Here is a 27829-nt window from a genome sequence, read left to right on the forward strand (position 1 = left end):
ACACAGCTCCTTCAAGGAACCTAGACTGAAGCAGCAGATTTAATAAAGGTTGCTACCAGGGCACTTAGGAATAGATCATAATTTAGAATAGTTTAAACATTTGGATTTAAAATCTAGGACTAGATTTAATATCAACATTAAAAATATCCCTTTTATAATTCATTTAGTCATTCATTCAAAAATATTTATTGGGTACTTACTATGTGGAAGGAACTTTTCTAAGTGCTGCAGTTACAGAACTTAGTGCAGACAAGGTCTCTGCCCTTTTGCCACTTACATTTTAGTTGGAGAGAAACATACAATAAGAATAATGATATATTTATAAGAATTATATTTTTCCAAATTAAAATAAAATTTTATTTAATAAACAAGATAAGACATTAAAATATTAGAGAGTTATATGTTATTCAGATAATTACAGTACATTGATATAATAGAGAATTATTGAGTAGCAAGGGAAGAACTCTTTGAGGAAATGAAATTTTAGCCAAGGCTTAAATGACACGAAGGTACTAGGCATGCAAAGATCAGATAGAAGAGCATGCCAGACAGATGGAACATTACATAAAGGCTTTAACTTAGAAATGTGCTGAACTTAATGTGTTAGGAAGGACAACATGGCTACAGTGTAGTATGTGGCAGAGAGAACAGAATGAGATGTGGAAGGAAAGCTAACAGTAGCCAGATTCGTAAACTGAGGTAAAAAGTTTGGATATTTTTTAAGTGACAAGATAATAGAAACCTTGATTAGGATAGTAACATGATCTGTTGTAAAATCCCTTTCTCTGGAACTGGGCATAATATTCCCTATCCCCAAAAAAGGGAGGTCTGAGAATTTTATGGCACACAATTTAGTTTTGGGGTCTGGACTTGGCATCAGTCATGTCCTTCATTATAAAAAGAAAAAGAAAGATCTTTGTCTTTGTTTTTTAGCTGCATCTTTTTTATAACATGTGGATGAATAAATCTCAACTATACCCAAGAGAAACATACAGAAAGAGATACAGGCTCACTTCCACTTTTCTATACATGTACATAAGCATACTTTTGGCAAATTTTCACTTGTCTTTCCAGTAATATTGTCCCCAGTGTCCCGATATGTCTTCTATGCCAGCCAGCAAATGATCAAATAACTGCAATAGAACAAAACATATGGCTAAATATACAGTATGCTTGAGGAACTTGGTCAATTACTACCAAATAAAAGAATCCATCAAAAGTGTCTTCGAAACTGTTGATTTCATCCCACATGCTTATTTTTTTAATCTTAAGCTCTTTTCAGGGTAAGCATAAAAAGAAGCATCTATATATATATATATATGTAAGAATATCTGCAGTAATTCTAGTATAAGCATTGGAGACATTCCATTTAAAATTGAAAATGCACATATCAATCAGTATCATATGATAGATTCATTCATCTACCAGAAATCTGGGTCTGGTAAAGGGAAGGAAATAAAAGTAGTAAAAGGCATGGCCCTTGCCTTTGAAGGACATAGAACCAAATTGAAGAGGCAAGACTTAAAGAAGTGGACAGGGATCAAAGCATGTGCAGGATAATACAGTTCAAACTTGGCATGTGTACATGTATAAATGCAACAAGAAAAGGAAAATTTAGGAAAGAAATAGAAAAAGATGGAGTTAGAGAAGGCTTATATGAAAATGTGCATTGTGAGCTGGCCCTGAAGAAATGGGGTTACATATGGAAAAAATAAATCATTCTATGTAATGGGAATATTGTGAGTAAAATGTATGGGAGAAAACAAGGAACTATATAAGAGATTTATGAGAAAAACAAGGTTGGATAGATGTAGGTCAAGGGTGGGGAAGAGAAAATAGTTAACAAAGGACTTTAAATACTAAGATTAAAAGTTTAATTTGGGGTTTTCCTGGTGGCACAGTGGTTGAGGGTCTGCCTGCCGATGCAGGGGACACGGGTTCGTGCTCCGGTCCGGGAAGATCCCACATGCCACGGAGCGGCTAGGCCCGTGAGCCATGGCCTCTGAGCCTGCGCGTCCGGAGCCTGTGCTCTGCAACGGGAGAGGCCACAACAGTGAGAGGCCCGTGTACCGCAATAAAAAAAATAAATAAAATAAAGTTTGATATAACATCACAAAAAATAACCTGAATATATTTATGAGGAAATAATAAACCCAATTTGAGTGATATTCTACAAAGTAACTTCATGCACTTTTCAAAAATGCCAGTGTCATAACAAACAACAAAACGCTGAAAAATAATTTTAGATTAAAGGTAACTAAAAAGATATGACAACTAAATACAATGTATGATCCTAGATCAGGAGAAAACTACTATAAAAACATTATTGGGACACTTGGAAAAATTTTGAATATGGAGTTATATTAGATTACACTATTGTTTCAGTTTTAAACTCTGAATTTGATTTAAAAATTGTGATTATGTACTAGAGCGTCCTTTTACTTAGGAAATATTAATACATGCTGAAATATTTAGCAGTGAATAGTCAGCTGTCTACAACTTAATCTCAAATGATTCAGCAAATGACAATAATAATATATACATATATAGACAGAGTGGTAAAGCAAAGATGGCAAAGGTTACACTGAATCCAGGTAGAGGGTATATACATATTCATTGAACTATCTTTGAAATCTGTATGCTTGACATTTTTAAAATAAAAAGTTGGAAAAAAGAAAATAAAGTTTGACTCTGTCCTATAAATTGGTTAAATAAATTAAATTATGTCTTATCAATATAATATATATTATACAGTCATTAAAAGTCATCCATATGGTAGACATAATACAGTAAAAAATATGATTTCTCCCCAAAATAGCCTAAAAATGTAATTCCATTATAATAAAAACCCCAACATATTTTTTTTTTTACAAATTGGGCAATCAAGTATTAAAATTTGAAGAAAATAACATAAAATGTTGAATTAGTCACACTTATCTGTACACATTCTTAGGCACATAGTTATTAATAAAACTTAAGTGTTTTATGTATAGAAAGCCATTACATGTGCTGAAAATGTATCTCAGAAAATTATGAACTGGGCCACATTGAAGTTAGAAGCAAGGTAGACAAGCTAGCTCTTCTCCTATTTGACTAAAATTCCCAGAGCTTTTTCCACATTAATAAATCTAAGGGTATCTTGAAATCATTCTTAACATTCTCTATATTTCAATACTACTATTGTTATATTTTATAAAAGCCCACTTGGGATAAGCAACAATTCAAATTCTATTTCTATAAGAAGATAAAACCAAGTGATATAGAGGTCACATCTTTAAATTTCTCTGAACTTCTCCTTACTTCTAACGTAGAAATGAGTCATTTTCTTCTAAACTCTGTGTAATTTTGAAACCCTATTTCAAAGAGTATATTTTGAAATTTGAATATGGAAATTTTAACTTCCTCAATACTCGATGGTACAAAAAAAACTCCACCAAAGACTAAACTACCCCAAGAAAAATTTTCCAACTACATAAGGATTACATAGGTCATCTTATAAGCAATTGCTTTATGATATCAAATAAAGAATTAACTAAGTTACTGGATAATTTAGTCTAGTATTAAGAATTAATATGTTAAACCAAAAACAGTTATAATTTGAAGTAAAATAACTCATAATTCATAGATTATTCAACCTGGATAGGACTTCAGAGATCATTTAAACAACCATTTAAATTTACTGATTATGAAACCAAGGTCACAAAAAGTTAAAAGACTTTTCTAAGATAATGAGGGAAGTTGGATAGTAACAGAGCAAATGCTAGAATTCAGACTTCCATTGTTCTTACCTCTTACCAGAAGAACTGACTTATTGATTTTCAAATTACAGATTGTCACAGTATAACAAATACCTGTTCAGAATTCATAAAATCACGTCTCCTTTTATTAGAGAAATTCAAGTATAAGAAGACCTAACATGTAAGGACCTAATATACAAGGGTTAGTTCCAGTCGACAAAATGACCTACGTGATGTATAGACATCTTACCCGAATGAGAATTTGTTCGCTCACAGTTGGAGAAGTCTCTCTTCTAGTCACATCTAATAAGTCAACAAGAGGATGAATGGCTATCACCTACAAAATGAAAAACAGAAAGCTGAATTTCTTTCATATGAAATTAGTGCTTGAATATTTCCCTGGTGTGTGTGTGTCTGTGTGTGTGTGTCTCTCTGCATGTCTGTGTGTCTATGTGTGAGTGCATATGCACATCTCTCTTAATCTGGCCATGATAGGAATTTAGAATATTCTCTTAAAATTCAGAGGCAACATTGGTCTAACACCAGAGAGACATGCTGTGGTTTTCTCTCACAAAGATCAATGGGGAATATATATATATATGTGTATTGTTTACAAATATGTGGGTCATTTAATGAATCCTAAAAAAAAAATCTGGGGCTTCCCTGGTGGCGCAGTGGTTGAGAGTCTGTCTGCCGATGCAGGGAACACGGGTTCGTGACCCGGTCCGGGAGGATCCCACATGCTGCAGAGCGGCTGGGCCCGTGAGCCATGGCCGCTGAGCCTGCACATCTGGAGTCTGTGCTCCACAACAGGAGAGGCCACAACAGTGAGAGGCCCCCGTACCACACACACAAAAAATCTACCACTATATTTCAAAAACAGAAAGAAGTAGTCAAATCACAGAGCCAAAGTGCTGTAAGAGATTTTCATTTCAATTATTGCCAAATACCTCAAATATACCATTTTGTCTTTAATATTCATCATCCATTATATATGGGATTACAGTCCTCTCCACATGTTACTTTAAATTTTTCTTAAGAGGGATAATAAAAGAAGCAAACATTCTATATTAATAAATATTCATCGAGTTGTGCCACAATATTTATTGAACATGTATTATTGCCAAATTCTATATTAGGCACTGGAGTTACAATGGGAAAGTAAAGTCGAAAGGGCCCATAGTCTTATGGAGGTTACAGTGTAGTATGTCTCAGGGAGAGAGCCATTAGTTTAATAATTGCATTAATGAATGAACAACTACAACTTGAGATAAGTGTTCTGAAGGAAATGAATCTGGTTTATGACAGAGTAACATAGTTTAAATTGAAGGATAAGTTTTTCCTAAGCTAAAACCTAAAGGATGAGCAGACTTTAGCTATATGAAGGGGAAAGAACCATTCCTGGCTCAGGGAATAATAACACTGATAACACTCCTTGGCATGGCATATTAGAGAAAATGAAAACCTTGTGTAGTTGGGTTGTAGAGTACAAGGGAGATCATATTATTATTAAGACTGGAGAGAGAGGCTGGGGTTAGACAATGCAAAGCTTTCCAGGCTGTGTTAACCATTTTTTAAAAATTCTAAGACTAATTGAAAATTGAAATGGCTTGACCAGATTTGTGCTTTAAAAAGATAACTAGCTGCAGTGTGGAAAATGTGTTGAAAATGAGCCATAATGGATATGAGGAGATGGTTTAGGAGACCGTTTTTTGTATTCCATGTTAGAGATGGTGATAGCTTAGACAAAGATGATGGCAGAGCAGATACAAAGAAACTGACTTAGTGACCAAATAGACATAAAAAAGGACAGTATGACAGAAAGGATGACACTAAGATTCCATGCTTGAGCAAAAGGGGTAGAGGATGGTAACACTAATCTAAATGAGGACGACTAAAGATAGGAACTAGATTGACAGGGAAAATCAAAAGTTTAATTTTAAACATACAAAACTTAAGATCCCTGTGAGATGGCCAAGTGAGGATGTCAAGAAAACTGTATGTTCTAGAACTCAGATATTTAGGCTGGAGATATAAATTCATAAGTCGTATGTATACAGTGAGTAAATGAAGACGTTATGTGGGTATGGATGAAATCATTAGGGAAAGAGTAAAGAGTGAGAAGAGGAAAGGCTCTACAGCAATCTTTGAGGAACTCTGATATTTAGTGATATAACAATAAGAATAAGCTTGCAAAAGAGACAGAGAAAGAGGAACCAGAGAGGTAAGAGGAAAATCAGAAAGTGAGTTGTCACAAAGCACAAAAAAGACAATATTTCAAGAAGGTGGAAGTTTGACTCATGTGGAATCCCTGTGAAGGCTCAAGTGAAATGAGGATTGCACATGCCATTAGTAACCTTAATAAAAGAGATGGGAGCAACAAAGATTTATGAGGTCAAAAGAGAGAATTACTTTAGATTTGTAGTTGTGTTTTTTTTTTTTATTGTGGTACACGGGCCTCTCACTGTTGTGGCCTCTCCTGTTGGGGAGCACAGGCTCCGGACACACAGGCCCAGCGGCCATGGCTCACGGGCCCAGCTGTTCCACAGCATGTGGGATCTTCCCAGACCGGGGCACGAACCCGTGTCCCCTGCATCAGCAGGCAGACTCTCAACCACTGCACCACCAGGGAAGCCCTGTGTTATGTTTTAAATAGGAGTAACTTGAGCCTGTTTAAAGTTGATGGGAAGGACCTAGTTGAAAAGAAGAGTGTGAATATACATGAGACAAAATGAATGATTGAAAATGCAAGACAAGAAAGGAATAGATTACAGAGCATAGCTTGAGATAGGAGACCCCAGCTCTGTAATAAGAAGAAAGAAAAGGCTAGGAGCAGATGCAGTTATGTTGGGATGTTGAAGGAGCTTCCATGGATGACTAATATAAAACAAGTTGCTCTTTGCAGAGTTCTCTTTTCTTAGTTTTGTTTTGTCTTTTTAAACAAAAGTATGCTTGAATGAAAAGTAAGAGAAGTTGAGATTTGCTCTAACATTTACACGTGGGAACAAGGACTTTAAGAAAGAAAGCTGTCAACTGAAGTATAAAACATGAGGTGGAATATGGAAAAAAACTGGCTGCAAATAAACAACAAAATCTATTGCTTTCAATGAACTTCCACACTACTTAGTCATTTTCAAAACACTTTGAAAATGCATCCCCATAAGGTTTCTATTTTCACCTTATTTCAGAGATGTGGAAAGAAGCAGGTAATAATTCCCATTAATGTTAAGGTTGAAACTTAAAAGAAACTCAGGGTGTCCTAGCTCTTCATCAGCTCTTCAGCACTGTTAAATGACAAAAATGTCTTACTTAGGCCCTGGTTTCTTTAACACACCAAATGAGCATGTCACCCCAAAAGCTTCCTTTACAATTTGGAACGCTGTAATTTTTTGCAAATGCACCTGAATTGCCCAAAGTCAGGAGATCGTCCTATTCATATGGTTTTCATAAGTAATTTTGTGTAATTCCCACTTTTTAGATGACATTTGAGTTGTGCGATTCCACTAAATTCATTCTGACATTTGAAAAATCATCATACAATGCTTTCATGGGATAGAACTACATCCTTTAACAGTGTTTATCACAGGCAAAAAGCTTCCTAGTGTGAGCAGGTCTGTCTAATGACCTGGCATTTTGAAAGGTTGACTCCATATTTGCATTTTTAAACCCATCCATGCAACTCTCCATCTTCACTTACTTTAATTCATTTCATTCAGTCTACCATGGATAGATCAAAATTAATGCTTTTAAAATAAAGATGTCAAACCAACCTGACCCAGTGACATATCCTCTTATAACCCATTTTATGTATTTTGTACTATTATATTCTGGTCTTTTGAAGATGTAAAATATAGGTGAGAGACAAAATTTTATTCCACATTTTGAATCTCTGTAGCATAGCTGGTTAAATGAAGTCTTGAGTAAATCAATAAAAATCATGTTTTTTTAAAAAAATGGTCTCAAGTTCAAAGCTCTACTATATATGTTCATAATTTATATTCATACTCCAAATTAACTTTTATTTACTATTTATCCATTTATTTCACAGATATTTATTGCACATTTCATTGGAGCCCATACTAGTAGACTCTGAGTATATAGTGGAGAATAAATCATATATGTTTTCTGCATTCATGGAACTCAGCCTAGTAGAGGAGACAGACATCACCCAAGTGGAGAAGAAAATAACTAAAAGATTGATAGGTAGATAGATAGATAGATACATACATACATACATACATATAGTGATACATTCTATGAAAGTGTTCAAAACAATAGGCCCAAAATGGAGATGCTTATACTAAGCCCTAAACCATCAAAACAAGACATAGTTTAATTACAGTTTCGGCTCTCCCAGAAATAAAATCAAACGCACTTACATAGAAGGTCTGGGAAGGCTTCTCTGAGGAGGTCGTATATAGCTGAGGATTAAAGGATAAAAGGAAGACAGATATGCAGGGAACTTAGGAGATAGTGTTTTAGGGAGAAGGAATGACCTTTTGGAAAACCCCAAATTGAGAAAAAGTTTGTCAATTTGAAGCAGTTAAAGAGTCTTTTAAAACACAGTGATCAAGAGGGAGAATGGCCCAAATATGTGAGGCTTCAAAGGTAGACATGAGCCATATTTGTCACAGCTTATAGTCATGTTAAGTGTTTTGGAATTTATTAAAAGTTCAAAAAGAACCAATAGAAGAATTTTGGAAAGTAATAAAATTTGTGTTTTAAAAATATTGCTTTTGATTCTGTGGGGATAACAGATTGAAAGGGGAAAGGAAAATGGAAAATTTTAAGGCAGTTCAGGAAACAGATGATAGTAGCTTGGACTAAGATAATGGCAATAGTAATGGAGAATAGCATAGAGATTCTACAAGGAGACAGATACAAGAATATTTTAGACAACACCATTTGTAAAAGCAAAAAAGAAAAAATATCAATTGAAAGGACAATGAATAAATAAATTGGTGTATAATCATAAAATGCAGTATTGTAGAACACTGAAAATGAATGAGCTACAACTACTCACAACTATGTGAATAAGTATTAGTAATAAAATGTTAATAGACCAAAAAATTCCAGAAGGCTACATGCAAAACATACACATACACCCCCCCCCACATACACACTTTTATAAAGTTAGAATACAATTTAAACTGATCAATATATTGTTTATGTGTGTCTATGTGTGTAATATGTGATTTCAAAAACTATTTTTTAAAAGACAAGAGATTGGTAAATGATTCATTCAGGATATCAGTTACCTGTGAGAGAGAGAGAGAGATGAAAGAAAACAGGATAGGAATGCATTGCACGGGTTATTGTTAACTTTCTCAAATTTAGTACTGGGCTCACAACTGTTAGAAGTATTAACTGAAAGAATGAAAGAATGAATGAATGAATAAATAAATGCCATGTATGGGCCAATGATTCTAGTGTGTCATAAATCAAAATATATTATTAATACAATTTTGTATATCTAGAAACTTTTTAAAAGTTAAATACATATACTGAAGATCTATTTTGGAGTTAGAAACCACAGGGTTTGACGTGAAGGATAAGTAAAAGGAAGTAATCAAAGATGTATTCTACATTTCTAGCCTTAGTAAATGGATGGATATCAGAGCCATTTACTAAGACAGAAGCAAAACAGATGAGGATCAGATTTATCCTCTGTAGATATATTGCCTGTGTGGACGAAAACAAATGTTGCCTGCCATTCCCATAGACAATGAATATTGCCTGCCATCAAGCCATCAGCCACTGCAGCTACCCCCAAAGGTATGCCCTGAGAGGAATTCAGGATGGAGAAAAAGAGTACAGTGGCCCTAGAAAGTTAAGATGCATGTCTAAGGAATAATTTCAATGAGCTCAGACCCTTGCATCTTCCCATACATAGAAAAGCACTAAAATCATTAACTTGGGATGTCTGCTTTTTGTGATTAGCAGTAATGTTTTGATGTTTGACTACATTTTTTTTCAGCAAAAACTCCTATATATCCTGGCTCCTCTCTTACCTCTTTGAAATAGTTCCTCAGAGTTATCTGAGAGGCTGTTCCCAGGCTATAGTCCTCAGTAAGGTGCCCAAATAAAACATAACTCACAACTTTTAGGTTGTGCTTTTTTTTTTCAGTTAACAGCTGTGATATTTTTGTGAGACATCCAAGTGTAAGTATGAAGTAACAGTTGAATGTAAACATCTAGATCTCAGAGTAGATAGCTGGACTACAGGTAAAGAGAAGTCATCAGAATTTATATTATGCTTGAAGCCATGAAAATGAACATAAACACCTAATGAAAAAGTATAGGGAGAACAGAATATTCAGGACCTAATACTGGAGAACCCTTACATTTACAGACCCAATAGAAAAGGATCAGCCTGCAAAGATGTCTATGAAATGCCCAGAAAGACAGAAACACTAGCAGGGTATGATGTCAAAAAAAGCAAAAAAAAAAAAGCATTTCAAGAAAGAAGTAGCCCACTGTATAAAACTGTGCTGACAAGTTTCATAATGTTAGGACAAAAGAATGTGTCCTAACTTGCCACTAAGGAGGCCAGCAGAGACATTTTGGCAAGAATAATTTTGGTGGAACAGTGAGGGCAGAATCCAAATTGTAGTTAAGTGAAACTGACAAGCTGACACAGCATGTGAAGATAAATTTCTTGAGTGTGCTCAGTCATAGTAATAATAAAAATAATACCTTATAAACACAAAATGCTTTTAAACTTATATTACTATTTGATCTTTATAACAAACAACCCTGAAAGATAGGTCCTGTATCCTCTTTCTACAAAAAAAGAGATACTGAGTAATCAGTAAAATGTCCAAGATAGAAAGCTCATCTGGAATAAAGTTGTGAATAGCACCCAGGTCTTCTGATTTTAACTCTAGTCCTCTTTTCCCCTCAAGAAGAATAAAGGGGTAAAAATGGCCAGATCACTACAGAGCATGTCCAGTGTATCACAGAAAAAATTTGAAAGACATGTTCTACTGATGGTGGACCAGGTACTCATTTGCATGAAGCATATCATGGCAATTTTATCAATCTCCAATAAGTAAAATATAACATTGTACTTTGAGGTTTTTTTTCCCCCAATGGGTCTTAATTCTTAAATAAACTTTAAATTTCTGAAAATATTTTAACCACTAGATGGTGTTAGAATAACATGAGATGTCATTGTACAGTCTGTCTACAATTGCAATCATCCAACAACACCTCCCCCAAACACCTAAACTCCCCAATCAGGGTCTTAAATGGATTACAGTATTAATCAATGGGAAAATGTAAATATCAAATGATGAAGTCTCTAGGAGTAAGATGCATTTGAACACCTGGAAGAAATGCAAAATTAAAGGAGAACATGAGTGTTACTGATAAATTATCAGAGACATTAAGAATTCTAAAAGATATAGGAATTGAAAGTTAATTCTTTAAAATGACTTTGCCTTTTGAAGTAACATTGCGCTACATGACACATATTAAAGTGAAAATTAGTTAGTGCTTAGATAAAAACACAATTTGATTTGGGACTGGTTTAATACAATTCATTAAGTTTTAAATGAGAAGAAAATAAATGTTCAACCTTAATCAGTCATTTACAAACAAAATAAAACAAAACAAAAAATTCAAAGCCTAAGGAATGATCTCACCCATTCTAGAGAAATAATTATTTTGTTTAAGGGAAGCCTGCCAGATTCACATCTTCTGACTTGTCTTATTCCACCACACACACACACACACACACACACACACACACACACACAAATATCCACCATCATTATGCTCGTTAAAACATTTTAGCCAAAATTTGAAATACTATCTCATTAAGTTGCTGAATAGGTTTTTAGACATTATTTCAATATTCTTTTGCCCAGCTTTATAAAACTGAAGTGAAATGGCAATTAGAGGGAAATGGTGATATGGAGAGGATAAAGAGATAATTCAAGAGAAAAGCTGCCTTAGAATGAAACTCCTAAAGCATTATATTTATTTCCTCTTCTGTTCTCAACCTCAACCTTACCTTTTTTTTTTTTTTTTTTTGCGGTAACTGGGCCTCTCACTGTTGTGGCCTCTCCCGTTGCGGAGCACAGGCTCCGGGCGCACAGGCTCAGCGGCCATGGCTCACGGGCCTAGCCGCTCCGCGGCATGTGGGATCTTCCCAGACCGGGGCACGAACCCGTGTCCCCTGCATCGGCAGGCAGACTCTTAACCACTGCGCCACCAGGAAAGCCCTCAACCTTACCTTTTTAAGTAGCTAAAATGCAGTCTTTGCTGTAAAGCTATTGGTGTCAACCACTTGAATAAATGGCAATTCTTCCATTCCCCTATTGATTTAAAAATAAATCTCATCTTAAGTTTTGCAAATGTTCTGTTTGAGTTATGGTAGAGACTATTTCACATGCTATAATTGTCTCTCCTAAATATACACTCATTTCAAGTTTCTGAAGGAGAATGTTGGCCCATTCATATCCATCTAAGTGTAAGGTTTCAAATTGCACTACTTTGTTTTGTTTACCTGAACAATAACGGTAAAGAGGATAACAACTGTGGTTGCTGCAATGAAGAGCTTCTTTCTGGAAAACTCTGGGAGCAGAAAATCAAGGGAGAAACAGATTGCTCCCCTCAGTCCTCCATAGGCTATAATAAATTGGTCCTTTCTGGTGACTGTATTCACATGACATTTGTTCACGAAGAAAATCAGCACAAGAACTCCTAAATTTTCCAATAAGTAGAATACTTGAGTAATCAACAGAAGGAAAATGCTACAAACATGTTATAATAAATTAGTGTTAAACTAGATTGGAATTCTAAGGATTTGTGATGAATAATTTAAAAGCCTAAACTAACTAAACTATTTAAAGGTTTATTTCCTCAGAGAGATTTCTTTAAATAGTTACATTTTATTTTGGTTGTGCTTTGGTTTTTCCTTTGATTTTTCTGTTTTTTAGGATGAAAGCAGTGCAATTCCCTTCCTTAGGCCCATGTGGACTAATCTGGGGCATTCTGCAAAAATAGTCTCTACAAACAGAATGTAACTTCTCTTCAGTCTTATAAATACTAGTGAGGTGACCCAAGCTGGTGAACTAAAAGTTAAGTAATGTGACCTGTGTTGGTTTTAATCTTTGATGAGCCAGGATTCCATGTTCTTCAAGGCTTTGAAAAAAGGTTTCTTTTTACTCCTGTCACCCGGAGTCTAGAGTTCTGAGACTCAAGCCTCAGCCAAAGCTTTTTATTCCTCACATTTGTCTGTAGTCTCAAAAATGAGCCTTAACCACGAGAGAAGTGCTTGCTCAGGTACTAGTACTATTTGAAGGGCACCAGTTTGTCCCATAGATCTTACTCCCAGTGATTATGTTTCGAACATCTTATTGTGAATGAGTTTATCAGATAATTTACTTCAAGACCAGAAAGAGAATGCAAGGTTACTTGACAGATGGGCTGAAAGTGGGGATTCTTACACAAAATTTGAGCTGAAATAAGTTGGCTAACAGACAATTTAGCCAAAATTGATTTGTTTGGAAAATATATATATATGGCAATTTGGAGGCCATGGGAGTAGTCTGGCAACCTCTGTATATGACTAAGAATTTTGGTCCATATTACTGTTTTTAAAAACATTTTAATTCAATTTAAATATTTTACACAGTGCCAGAAAATGAAAACTTAGTCAAACTGTTAGAGCAGTATGATTAAAATAATTGAGAGCTAAATCCACTGAAAATTTTAGAGCTTTTAATTTTCTTTTAAAAACTAAGTTTCTTTACCCTTTTAATTTTCTTTCTTATTACTACAAAAGCAATGGAAGCTCTTAGAGAAAAATACAAATATGCAAAGGAAGCATATAACACCCATAATCCCACCCATCCAGAGAGAAAATTATTGCTAACACTTTGGAACAAAACCTTCCAAAGCCACACATGACTTTATATTATTATTTTTCTAATAATAACTACTTCCCCACTGTTGAACATTTAAGTTGTTCCAATACTGCTTAAAGATGTATAATCAAATTTCTAATCATTCTTATGCTGTATTAAAATTACCAGAACTCAAAGTTAGTGACAGGATATTCATTTGAGGCCAAATTACCATTTGGCTAAATGGAAATTCATCCAGAATACTTTGAGTCAAACTGCATTTTGGCCAGCTTAGGTGTATTGCTTCAGCAATATTGACATATTGCCAGAATGCTGACTTTTCAGTTTTGTTTATTACTTATCCTAAGTGGGTCCCCAAATCAAAAGAATGAGAATATTCTACAGAAATCTAATTTAACAGAATTGCAAATAAATATATCATTTAATATGGCTAAAATCCAAAGGGAAAAAATTCCTAGCCTCATATGGTCTGTATTCAGCTCATCTTTCCTATGTATATCTAGGCACAAAATTAAACTAAATTGTGATGCCAGGCTTAAAAGAGGTACAGATACCTCATTGACTATTTTATAAGGATCTTTTTCCTTTTCCCATACCAGATGTAGTGGTTATCTACACATTATAATTTAGAAATAAAATGGTATTGGAAAGAGGATTTGTTTCATCTCATGAATTTTCACATGAAACTATACATACAAATCTACAGAAATCCTTGCATTCATCTTTAACATTTGCTCTTGCTAGGTCTTAACATATTACTACTCTTTCTTTTTTTCAATTGAAGTATAGTTGACTTACAGTGTTGTGTTAGTTTCTGGTATACAGCAAAGTGATTCAGTTATATGTATACATATATATTGTTTTTCATATCTTTTTCCATTATGGTTTATTACAGGATATTGAATATAGTTCCCTGTACTATACAGTAGGACCTTCTTGTTTATCTAGTCTATATATAGTAGCTTGTATCTGCTAATCCCAATCCCTCCACTATCCCTTTTCGCCCTTTAACCGTAAGTTTGTTTTCTATGTCCATGAGTATATTTTGTAAATAAGATCATTTGTATCATATTTTAGATGATACATATAAATGATATCATATGGTATTTGTCTTTCTCTTTATGACTTACTAAACTTAGTATGATAATCTCTAAACCAATCCATATTGCTGCTGGAGAAAGTAGAGGGGGATATCATTGGAGCAAGTGCACACTCCTCAGTTGTGCCTAAGGAGTCAAAAGACCTGTATGCAGAATACTATAAGACACTGATGAAGGAAATTAAAGATGATACAAACAGATGGAGAGATAGATCATGTTCTTAGATTGGAATAATAACATTGTGAAAATGACTATACTACCCAAAACAATCTGCAGATTCAACACAATCCTTATCAAACTACCAATGGCATTTATAACAGAACTAGGACAAAAAATTTCACAATTTGTATGGAAACACAAAATACCCCAAAGAGCCAAAGCATTCTTGAGAAAGAAAAACAGAGCTGGAAGAATCAGGCTTCCAGACTTCAGACTGTACTACAAAGCTACAGAAGTCAAGACAGTATGGTACCGGCACAAAAACAGAAATATAGATCAATGGAACAGGATAGAAAGCCCAGAGATAAACCCACACATGTATGGTCACCTGATTTCTGATAAAGGAGGCAAGAATATACAATGGAAAAAAGACAGCCTCTTCAATAAGTGGTGCTGGGAAAACTAGACAACTACATGTAAAAGAATGAAATGAGAACACTCCCTAACACCATAGACAAAAAATAAACTCAAAATGGATGAAAGACCTAAATGTAAGGCCAGACACTAAGACTCTTAGAGGAAAACAAGCACTCTATGACATGACTCACAGTAAGACCCTTTTTGACCCACCTCCTAGAGAAATGGAAATAAAAACAAAAATAAACAAATGGGACCTAGTGAAACTTAAAAGCTTTTACACAGCAAAGGAAACCATAAACAAGACCAAAAGACAACCCTCAGAATGGGAGAAAATATTTGCAAATGAAGCAACTGTCAAAGGATTAATCTCCAAAATTTACAAGCAGCTTTTGCAGGTCAATATCATAAAAACAAACAACCCAATCCTAAAATGGGCAGAAGACTTAAATAGACATTTCTCCAAAGAAGATATGCAGATGGTCAACAAACACATGTAAAGATGCTCAACATCACTAATTACTAGAGAAATGCAAATCAAAACTGCAATGCAGTATTACCCTCACACCAATCACAATGGCCATCATCAAAAAATCTACAAACAATAAATGCTGGAGTGGGTGTGGAGATAAGGGAACCCTCTTACACTGTTGGTGGGAATGTAAATTGATACAGCCACTATGGAGAACAGTATGGGGGTTCTTTAAAAAACTAAAAATAGAGTTACCATACTATCCAGCAATCTTGCTCCTGGGCATATACCCTGAGACAACCATAGTTCAAAAATATACATGCACCCCAGTGTTCATTGCAACAGTATTTACAATAGCCATGACATGGAAGCAACCTAAATGCCCATCAACAGATGAATGGATAAAGATGTGGTATATATTTATAATGGAATATTACTCAGCCATAAAAAGGAACAAAAGTGTGTCATTTGCAGAGACGTGGATGGACATAGAGACTGTCATACAGAGCAAAGTAAGTCAGAAAGAGTAAAACAAATAACGTATATTAACACATATATGTGGAATCTAGAAAAATGGTATAAGTGATCTATTTGCAAAGCAGAAATAGAGACTCAGACATAGAGAACAAACTTATGGATACCAAGGGGGATAAGGGGGGTGGGATTAATTGGGAGATTGGGATTGACATATATACACTACTATATATGAAATAGATAACTAATGAGAATCTGCTGTATAGCACAGGGAACTCTACTCAGTGCTCCGTGGTGACCTAAATGGGAAAGAAATCCAAAAATGAGGGGATATATGTATACATATAGCTCATTCACTTTGCTGTACAGCAGAAACTAACACAACATTGTAACGCTACTATTCTCCAATAAAAATTCATTTTAAAAAACATCTAAAAATAATTGGGCATCAAAAGCCTTAAGTGAACTCTCAAGTGCTAATTAATCTCCAGAGAATATATTTCCTTTTTATTTTCACTATGTTTAATAATTTCTTCCAATAAATAGCATTTGGTTACTTAATAATTATCATAAATTTCTTGTTTTCCAAACTGTTACATGAAGGTTTTATTCTGTAAAAAAAAAAAAAAAAAAAAAAAAGCAGCTCTATAACCACAAATGTCCATTCTCTTGGGTCAATTTGAGATTGTTTGAGAGAAATGGAATAATGAAATCCTCAGGGAGTAAGATTCACATAGATCATCTGCTGAAATTCCTGAAATACTACATGCTGTCTGGTGTCTTTCAGCACAAGAGAGTTCTACATTTGCATCTTAGAGGATCTTAGAGGTGGTAACTAATTAAAATATTACCCAGAATATATTATTGCCACCAGATATGCGCTATGACCACATCTAAGGCAATTCCCAGTTGATACTGCTTAATATTTTCTGATCAGTATGGTGCATTGTGTGATTTCTCCCCCATACATAGTTCCTACTCTTTTTTTAATTGAATTTTATTTATTTATTTTTTTATACAGCAGGTTATTATTGGTTATCTATTTTATACATATTAGTGTATATATGTCAATCTTAGTCTCCCAATTCATCCCACTACCACCACCACCCCACTTCCCCCGTATGTATGTTGTCTACATGTGTGTCTCTATTTCTGCCTTGCAAACCCCTTCATCTGTAACATTTTTCTAGACTCCACATATATGTGTTAATACACAATATTTGTTTTTCTCTTTCTGACTTACTTCACTCTGTATGACAGTCCCTAGGTCCATTCACGTCTCTACAAATGACCTAATTTTCTTCTTTTTATGGTTGAGTAATATGCCATTGTATATATGTACCACATCTTCTTTATCCATTCATCTGTCAGTGGATATTTAGGTTGCTTCCATGACCTGACCTGGCTATTGTAAATAGTGCTGCAATGAACACTGGGGTACATGTGTCTTTTAGATTTATGCTTTTCTCTGGGTATAGGCGGAGTAGTGGGATTGCTGGGTCATATGGTAATTCTATTTTTAGACATGGTTCCTACTCTTAATCATTTTATGATCATAGGTAACATGAAGTCACTCTGACAGTATATACATTAAGCTAGAAATACAATTTGCATATAAACTGATTATTTTCAAAGATTGATTGTAATTTTTCTTTCTATTCTGTTTTCTAACTATAGAAAAACATACCTTCATACATCTCATAAAGAAAGACAATAACCAGATAAAAGATGAATGAAGTAGCTGTGGTTTTAAAGTACCCCTCCACAACACTTAGGTCATTTCTAATTCTTTTTTAGAAATGACACCAAAAAGAAGGTATAAAGAGAGGTGAGAGTGAAAGATCAATTATGCAAAACCAGAACTATAATTTGGTCATTTCTTTTAGCTAGGGTAAGAAGAGCTAATGAAGGTGGCAATATCAGGTAAAGGAAAAGCTATTTAAGTAAAATTTGGGGATAAAGCAGGATTAAAATACATTTTCATTTATTAACTATTAAATATAACACATTCCTAATAAAATGGTTAGAACTGCTAATATTGATACTGCTAATACATGATACTCACATTTCATGAATTATTCCATTTAATCTTCATAAACTCACAAAATACACAAAATGTAAATAAGTTAACTAACTGGCCCAATGTTAAACAACTAGTAAGTTGCAGAGCATATATTTGAACCCAACTCTGACTAATTCCAGTACTTATGGCCTTTCTATCACCCAATGCCACACCATGTTAAAACAGAAAAAATTATCCTGCATAGATCACTTATTTTTCATATAGTAAAATGTTATTAATATCCTTCTCATACAAAAAAAAGTTACTGTAAGCACCCCAAGACTGTGCTTTATAAGGAAGAAAAGCCAAAGATCTAAAACACAACAAAATCTAGGTGGAATATAGGCATACCTCAGTGATATTGCAGGTTCTGTACCAGATCACTCTAATAAAGTGAATATTGCAATAAAGCAAGTCACATGAAGTTTTTGTTTTCCCAGTGCACATAAAATTATGTTTATTCTGTACTGTAATCTATTACATGTACAATAGCATTATGTCTGAAAATCAATGGATATACCTTAATTTTAAAAGTCTTTATTGCTAAAAATGCTAACCATCAACTGAACCTTCAGTGAGTTGTAATCTTTCTGCTGGTAGAGGGTTTAAAATATTGCAAGAATTATCAAAATGTGACACAGAGACAGGAAGTGAGCAAATGCTATTGGATAAATGGCACCGATAGTCTTGCTCAATGCAGGGTTGCCACAAATCTTCAGTTTGTAAAACATGCAATAACTGTGAAGTGTAATAAAATGAAGCACAATAAAGTGAGATATGCCTGTACTAAACTCAAAAATTTTCAGGTATTTTTTACTTCATAACTCTGCATACCTTACGATTTCTCTTTACATAACAAACTGTATATGGTGCAATAGTAAATTACTATAAAATTAAGTTGTAACTATTCACCTTTTTGGGTAATGGCTAGGACTAAAATTTACAGTTTAGAACACCTGTCAAAAAAGATCCATGTGAGACCTTTACCAGTAATAATCAAATATGGTTCCTGTAGCTCTCCATGCAAAACAAATCAAGCCTGCCTACATAAGTTAAATTTGTGTTCTTATATTGATAGTCTGGCACACCCCATGTGCTAATTTGGCAATAATTCTCACCTACTTTATAAGGTTTCCTGTCCCTACTTCTTTTATTTCTTTTCCCTTCACTATCAGCTGTCACCCAACAGACTTTTGGTCACCCATTTTTTCCTTTTCATTTCTTTCTCTTTTCACTGTACAAATCCAAAGTTTTAATTCAGCAAAACATTTAAAAAAGGGGAGACAAATAGTATTGTTTTGAAGTACAGCCACTTAGGAATCAAATTCTAATACTAGTTTTTTTTAAAAAAAAATATTATAACAAGGATTTTAAGGTGAGAACAGCTTTCTTTTTAGACCACTTAGACTATCAATTTCAAACACTTATTTGCTTTCACCCTTACTATATAAAGTGTTGAAGTAACAGCAAGCTCTAATAATTAAAAAAGGGGTTGTATCTCTGTATACAAATTTTGTATGTAGCACCTAGCACTGTTACATGGGCTACTAGGTATTTAATACACCTATCAAATTGTAAGCAGCTCTTTGCAGGAAACAGATTTTTGCAGGAAGCAGCTCTTTGCAGGAGGCCCTTTGTCCCATCACTTTAGCAGCTGCATTTTAACTTAACCTTACACCAGGTGCCCCCATGCTTCACTAATCTCTGGCCCAAGCATATTTCTCAAATATTTTGATCACATAATGCCTTGTCTAACCTGCTGATTTTTTTTCTTAGACTGAAGTAGTAGGAATGAAGAATAAGTAATTAACTGATGACTAGATCTTTTCCCTATTTTCCCCTTCAGTAACCTCACGAGCAAACTGCATGAACAAGATAGCATCTAAAGAAAGATCACAAGGAGTCAGTAAGTCTGCACACAGTGAAAGATGACCAAGATTCTGACGCCCTCCCCAAATAATTAATTGCAACTAGCTTCCCCTTTCCCCTTTAAAAACTTTCATGGCTGAGCAGAATCTGTGGAATTGGTTCTTGGTCCACCTTCTCCCCAGGTTGCCAGCCTCCTGAATAAAGCAACTTTTCCTTTTCCAACCAACACTTGTGTCTCCAGTATCAGCTTTCAAGAGGCAAGCAGCTGAACTTGAGTTTGGTAACAAAATAACAATATTTTTACCAGTCCCCAAAGCATTTTACCAGTCTAACTTTTCTCTAGGAGGCACACAAAAGTAAAGTAATAATAATACTAAATAAATAAATTAATAAAACTTATCTTCAATAAATATTTAGCATCTATGGTATGCTAGTTAATTAGTTAAAACAGAAAAGTACAGAGGATATTGTCACTATCTTACAGGAGCTCACAATCTTTGGGGGTGGCGATGGATAAAACATGCTCACATATGCATAAGGTAAAAATAATTAAGTACCTTGTGGCCACTTTCTGGAAGATTTAATGAGTAGCTGGTTACAAATTGTCCTCACACTTAAGGCAGTTAATATGAATCAAAAACTGTGCAATATTTAATGGCACTAAAGATTAAAAGAAGTTATTATGGAAGGCAAAAGGAGGAAGCAGGCAGAAAATTCTATAGCCTCTAGGTCTTCAGTGTTGAGAGAGCCATGAAGCCAGCCTCCTCTTCTCCCTTTTCTACACCCCGCCCCCAACTCTTGCTTTTCCCCTAGGTCTCAGACCTTCCCTTCTCCACAAGGAGCTCTGGCCCAGGTCCAGGCATGACAGCAGATAAGTGCTCTTCATTGTTACCGTACATTTGAGTATTTCCCATCTTTCTTTCTTGTCAACCTATTATTTCATGTGTATGTTTTTCATCAAGTAGATTATAAGATCTCTGAAAGCAAGAATTTAATTTTTTTAAAAAGTAACTTTTATCACTCCTAACAATGAGAATAGCACTAAACATACAGGAGCTCATAAATACTTGTCTGTTTTTTTTTGTTGTTTGTTTGTTTGTTTTTGCGGTATGCAGGCCTCTCACTGCTGTGACCTCTCGCGTTGCAGAGCACAGGCTCCGGACACGCAGGCCCAGCGGCCATGGCTCACGGGCCCAGCCACTCCGCGGCACGTGGGATCCTCCCGGACCGGGGCAGGAACCCGCGTCCCCTGCATCAGCAGGCGGACTCTCAACCACTGCGCCACCAGGGAAGCCCCTTGTCTGTTTTTTTAATTAAAGTGTCTCTCAGGGACAATGGAAAAAGATTGACTGGGATTCATTTTAACCTGAGAGACCCCCTGTTTCTTTCAGGACTCAACACAGACATGGCAATACTCTCCACGTTGCAAAGTTCTTTAAAAGACCAGGGTGCTCAAAAGAAGGAAGCCACTTAAAACATACTGTATTCAAAGCTTTGGAAAATGTCCTGGATTAGAAGAATTAAATTTAAATTTCCTAATCCAATTCCTTTATTGGATTTTTTTAACATGTCTTTCATTAATAGGTAATACAAACAATAAAAATCAAAGACAATTTAAGCACAAACTACATCCCTCAACAAGTTAAAATACAATCACCCAGACCCTAGATAGAATCTTTGCTTTCAACCTAGAACATTTTATTTAAAACAGACTAATTTCAAGCACTATACTGTGACATTTATCATGTACAGTAATTCCATTTAGAACTTAGAGCAACCTAAAATCAAATGGCATTAGTTCTATAGAACTTAATTTAAAAATCAATCTTTTCGGGCTTCCCTGGTGGCGCAGTGGTTGAGAGTCCGCCTGCCGATGCAGGGGACACGGGTTCGTGCCCCGGTCGGGAAAGATCCCACATGCTGCGGAGAAGCTAGGCCTGTGAGCCATGGCCGCTGAGCCTGCACGTCCGGAGCCTGTGCTCCGCAGCGGGAGAGGCCACAACAGTGAGTGGTCCGCGTACTGCAAAAAAAAAAAAAAAAAAAAAAAAAAAAAAATCAATCTTTTCTCTTTTTCGTTTTAAGCTTTCAGAAAACATGCAACATTTGAAAAAAAAAAAAGCATTCTATTCCTTTTAAAAACACAGAACGGGATGGTCTGTCTGAACCCTAGTACAAAAGCATTTTGGTGTTAATACTTACCATGTGGGCATTTAGCCTTACAAGCTAATTACTAGATATGAGGTACTATCATCATTGGTTAAATGCCAGTGATGGATACGAAAAAAAAAATAACATGCCATATGGTTTACAAAAGAAGTAATAAAATTACTTAATTGTTATGGCAGAAAGTTCATCTATACAAGGACTAATGCCAAGCTTATTTATATGCTGGGCCAACTAATTACTTACCACTGGAATGCTACTGGGCTCAGATAACTAATCCATTAGGAGAAATGATTCTTCCCTGCAAAGATAGAGAACTGCCCTAGGTAGTCCCATGCCAAATTCTCAGCATTTTTGTTATACAATGGAAGAGTCATACTGACCCCCGCCCCAAAATAGGCAAGGTAGTTGGGATGTAGTCATTTAGTCTCTACAGGGAGCCCATGAACTTGACCACAATAACACTTGCAGAGCTATGACTAAGTGACTATTAGAGATAACAGGAAACCCTAGAAGAACATAAAGGGAGGGTCCTTCTCCCATATCTAGGTAATGCAATTTCCTAGATTTCTAGTGGGAAATCAGACTCAATTCCTAAAAGAAATTCAATAAATCAAAGACTTTTCCAGATACTTATGCCACAATCCCTGAGAGATGGAACATTTCAGCTGTCAGGTAGGAGAGATAGCTATATAAGAAGATAAAGAGAAGTTTGATGACCCAGCTGGTCTTGGTAAAGTGTGTGGTAAAGGCAGCAACCATGCCAAACAGGAGCCCAGTGAAAATGCCTCCTATTCCAACCAAAAAATATTTCCCTATCCCAGCCAAAATATCCAATGGTTTGATAGATGGCATTTCAGAGAAAGATTTGAACAACTTATAGAGCATCTTCATAAAAAAAGATTAGAGTGAATTTACCAATCAGAAAAGTCTCAACTTATGCCCTATGTATCCTTCTATTTTGAGGTTTCTCAACTTTGAAGTCCTCTAACTCCCCATTTCCTTCCCAACATGAGTTCCTAGAAATCTTCCCTACATCAAAAGATATTTCTACAAGTCAATATCAAATTATGTATGATTCTGTTTGAAAATTGTCTGATGGGCTGTGAATATATGCTTCATGGCTAAAATATTCTTATTTGACATGACTAGAAAGACTGTGGCCTCCAGAAGTTTTATCCTAGTTTAATAAACTGATACAAGATTAGTATAGTATCAAAAAAGCATGGTTATTTTTGAAAACATATTAATGACCAGTAAATCATATTCTCTCAATTCATAAACTTATTCCTAAGACTAAATTGCTCAATCATGGTCTAAACCAGAATTCAATTCTTATTTAAATTCCAAGGGTGACCATAAGAGAACCTAATTAATTACCATGAAAGCTCATGCTTCGGATACTTACAACAGTAACAGCATCATTAAGGAGGGATTCTCCAAACACCAAAATATGAAGCTTTCCATTCACATGAATTTCTTCAAATACAGAGAGTACAGCCACAGGATCTACTGCAGCAATCAAACTACCAAACCAAAAGTTATGGAGCAATGACACATCTTGAAGTTTGAAGTACTTCACCTGACATATGCCATAGAGGAAAAGGCCTATCCCAAATGCATTCCACATGGTTCCAACTACAGCATATGACAGAATGGTCCCTATGTTTTCAAAAAATGGCCAACTAGGCATAAAATATCCTGCATCAAGGACTATTGGTGGAAGTAAATACAAGAAAAATATATCACTGTTTATGACTGGTGGGGATTTGTCATTTAAACTGTAAATTAGTCCTCCCATGATGAGACCTACAAATATCAAGAGGCAGCTTTCAGGTACAACTGCAGGTAACTTATTATAGAGGTGAAATCCTAGAAGAGAGAAAAAAGATAGACTATTATAACATCTTTATTATCAGTCATCTCTATATGTCAGCCTTCTTCTCAAGCCTCATGATTTCAGGAAAATAGCTTCTCAGTCATTTTGCATTTTACATTTTAATAATGACTTGATAAAGATGCAGATGCATGAGTGGAGACAATTTTCTTTATAATGGAAAATATTTTTTTTCAGTGTCCACTGAATCATTTTCAAATGTGAGTACATGTTTTAAAATGGAAACAATGCATTTATCAGCTGGCAATATTCTTCTGCTCTTCTCATGATCATAGTCAAAGACATCAGAAACTTAAAAATATAGAAATGACAACCATAATTCAAATGTCTGCTTTGAATAATAAGAGTTGAAAAGGGCTTTAGTAATAATAACTAACTCTTCATTGATGAGGAATCACAACTACTTATAAGGAAATTGAGGCCAAAGAAGTAAAGTGACTTTTCATGGCTAAATGGTAATTATGTGGCAGAACTGAGGTGACAACCCAGCCAGGTCTCCTGACTTTTAGCTTAGTGTTCCTATAATTACCCCAAACTGTCACTTGGTCTGATTGACAGATATGGTCTTAACACTAATGCATACTACTGAATTATCAAAATACAATCCCAACTATAAAGTTAGTTTTTTCTCATACAATGATATGAGTCTTTCATCCCACGAGGGAAATGCAGCCATATCTAGCAACCCACATAGCAGCAGTTCTCTGTTTTATCCTGTATTCTTTTACCTTTGCCCACATTATATGCCACATCATCATGCTCTAGCTTACATGAAGCCTATAAATAACGACTCTAATTGTCATCAATCCTCTCTGCTATAGAAAGGACCTTAATGGTCATCTGAGCTAATCCATCCCCTTCCTCTCTGCCCCAGTCACCACTAATACACTGCTGAGATCCCTTTCTAAAATATTTGCTAATTAATTTGACTACAACTTTCTCAAGGATTGAAGCTAGTTTTTACATTAATCCCCTAGCACACTGATAGCACATAGAAATAGCTCAAAAGATACTTATCAAATAAATAATAAATATATTTTTAGAAAAGAAAGTCAGTTGGTTCCTAAGCTAGACTTTAAATAGTTTCAAAAGTGCTTTCACGTATACTCTTCTATTTGATTTTCTCATCATACCAACACAGCGATGTAAATACTGTTATCCCCATATTAGAAATGATAAATATGAGGCCAAAGAAGTACTTCAATCATCTAACACATACTGATTGCCTATGTGCCAGGCACTGGCTCCTAAATTTGAGCAAATATTAAATAGCTCAAAGTAATCTTATCTTTCCACTAAACCATGCTAGGTCTCTCTTTATCCTCTACAGAACCACTTATTTCCTCTAGGCATTGAAATAATTTGAAAACTCCTCATGGGAAAGATGGGGTCTTATTCATCTCTGTAGCCCATGGGCCCAATATAATGCTCCACACATAAAATGTGCTCAAAAATATTTGTTGAATGAATGCTAACAAGGAATTTTTTTTAAATTTACATTCTCTTACAAGGTCACAGCAAAATATTATCTGTCAGTGATGGCTCAATAAAGTCCTACTTAAACACATTGGGATGGAAGACTTACTGGGAAGTCCCTTTGCCCTGTTATCCTGAAATTAACATTTAATTAGACTATTTATTACAATCAATATATCTAGTACTGAAAAAATAATTCAAAAGAAACCTAATCCTAATAACCTTAATTATTAACCCTAATAATTTAAAAGAATCCACAAGTGCTAATTACTATCACCCAAAACAGCATGTATTTCTAATCAAGGAAGCATGAGACTAGCATTCTAGTTCTGGTTTGTTGAACTTCACAAAGCATCTTCTCTCCCTGGGCCTCTGGATAAGAATGATTTCTAGGGTTTTTCCAGCTCTGACAATCTATCGTGCTATGAATCTATGGATTTTCTGTGTCATCATTAAATATTACATTTCATGAATGATAAAGCTTTTGTGTCTATAAAGTCACTTAAATAACACTTTGAAATGCTGAACATGATTTATTTTAGAATAAATTCATTTAAAAATGACAAAATTCTACAGTCTTTTATGTTTTCCTGGCATTGTTTTTGGTTCTCAACCTACTTAAAAATGTTAACTTCATCATAAATACTTTGAACTGTTAAAGGACTCTCATAATTTTAATACCACCAAGGCAAAGGTCTGATAAATTATTAAAGAACATAAGAGGAATAACTGATAATAAATCTCCTTAGGAGAATCACAACACTAGTAAATCAGGGTGTTCATAAAGGTGAAATAGTTAAAACATAGCAGCTCTTCTTTTCTTGCTGGATTTAGTCTTTGTGTTTCCACTTAAATTCTGAGTGGTGACAAAAAGGCCTATCTTTTAAAAAATAGGAAATGGACTTGTTCCACTTTCTCAGTACCTGGCAACTATAATGAGCATCCTGTGAGGAAAAAAGGTTGCCTAAAGACTCAGATCAGCTAGAATCATTCTATTAAGATTTCTCTGTTCTCCCTTTTAAAGTTATGCCTCATCTTCTCAACCCTTGAACAGCTGGGACCCTTTGCAGTCTAAGTTCCTGTGCTGAGCCCATTAATTCCACCTCCTTCTGCTGGGAGACCACCAACATTTGAACATAATCACCGCAAGAGGGTTTGAGGTATGAAGATAAAGATCCTTGTGACAGAGCTCAGGAGGCAAATATTCCACTTTGCCTTTCTCTGGTCTATTAAGGAAAAGGTGCCTTTCTTAACATCTGGAAAGGCCCTGAAAGTCCCCTCCTCCATTAGGCAACTCCCTAGGAGAGCCTTAGGAAGTTTCTCAATTATCTTTTTTTTTTTTTTTTTTTGCGGTGTGCGGGCCTCTCACTGTTGTGGCCTCTCCCGTTGCAGAGCACAGGCTCCAGATGCGCAGGCTCAGCAGCCATGGCTCACGGGCCTAGCTTCTCCGTGGCATGTGGGATCTTGCCGGACCGGGGCACGAACCCGTGTCCCCTGCATCGGCAGGAGGACTCTCAACCACTGTGCCACCAGGGAAGCCCACTCACTTACCTATCTTTGCCAGAGAGGCTAACATAATCCAGAGTGTGATCTCGAAAGGAATTTGCACATGCTGGTAATACAGGGAAAAGAGGAGTGTGTGAGCAGACACCATCGAGGCATTTTCCTGTGTTCTTTTGGGTCCCCAGCTGCTATTTTTTTGCCGTCTGGTCCCAGTAGTGCAGCATGTTACCCCCAGAGGTGCCCAGAAGCTGGGAGCAGAGCTGCCCCAGTAGCAGAGGTAAGAGGAGGCCCAGCCCATGGGCCACCACCAGCTCTGCCAGCTGTGCTTGCTAAAGTACTTAATCTCCCCCCCACCCCGCAGCTGCAGTTGCTCACAAATGCAATTTGCTGTCCCTGACCCTTAGTCCTGCTGTCTAGCATTTAATGGATCAGTGAAAATTCCAGCAGCTCCATGGAGTCCTAGAAGAGAAATGCTGGGCTGTTATGCCCTGGAATGAAATTAGAGCCAGAGCCAGCAAAGGGAGGAAGCTGGGACAAATTCATTGATTGACATGGAATAAGATTTTACCCCCAGTCCTAACTCTCAAGGGAAGAAATTCACTGGGAACTGGATTCTGGCCACTTA

The 27829-nt window shown here is 35.6% G+C and overlaps 1 protein-coding gene across 1 annotated transcript; it reads right to left on the reverse strand.

The window, feature by feature from the left end:
* Positions 1-1058: 1058 nt before the first annotated feature.
* On the reverse strand, positions 1059-27355 carry LOC132418151 (sodium/hydrogen exchanger 2-like). The gene is given in 5 exon segments (XM_060002024.1): positions 1059-1133; positions 3988-4074; positions 22962-23216; positions 23737-24200; positions 27253-27355. Coding segments are annotated over 5 exon segments (984 nt in total).
* Between the last annotated feature and the right edge of the window lie 474 nt (positions 27356-27829).

The sequence above is a fragment of the Delphinus delphis genome, chromosome X, assembly GCF_949987515.2.
Source record: "Delphinus delphis chromosome X, mDelDel1.2, whole genome shotgun sequence".
Classification (NCBI taxonomy): Eukaryota; Metazoa; Chordata; class Mammalia; order Artiodactyla; family Delphinidae; genus Delphinus; species Delphinus delphis.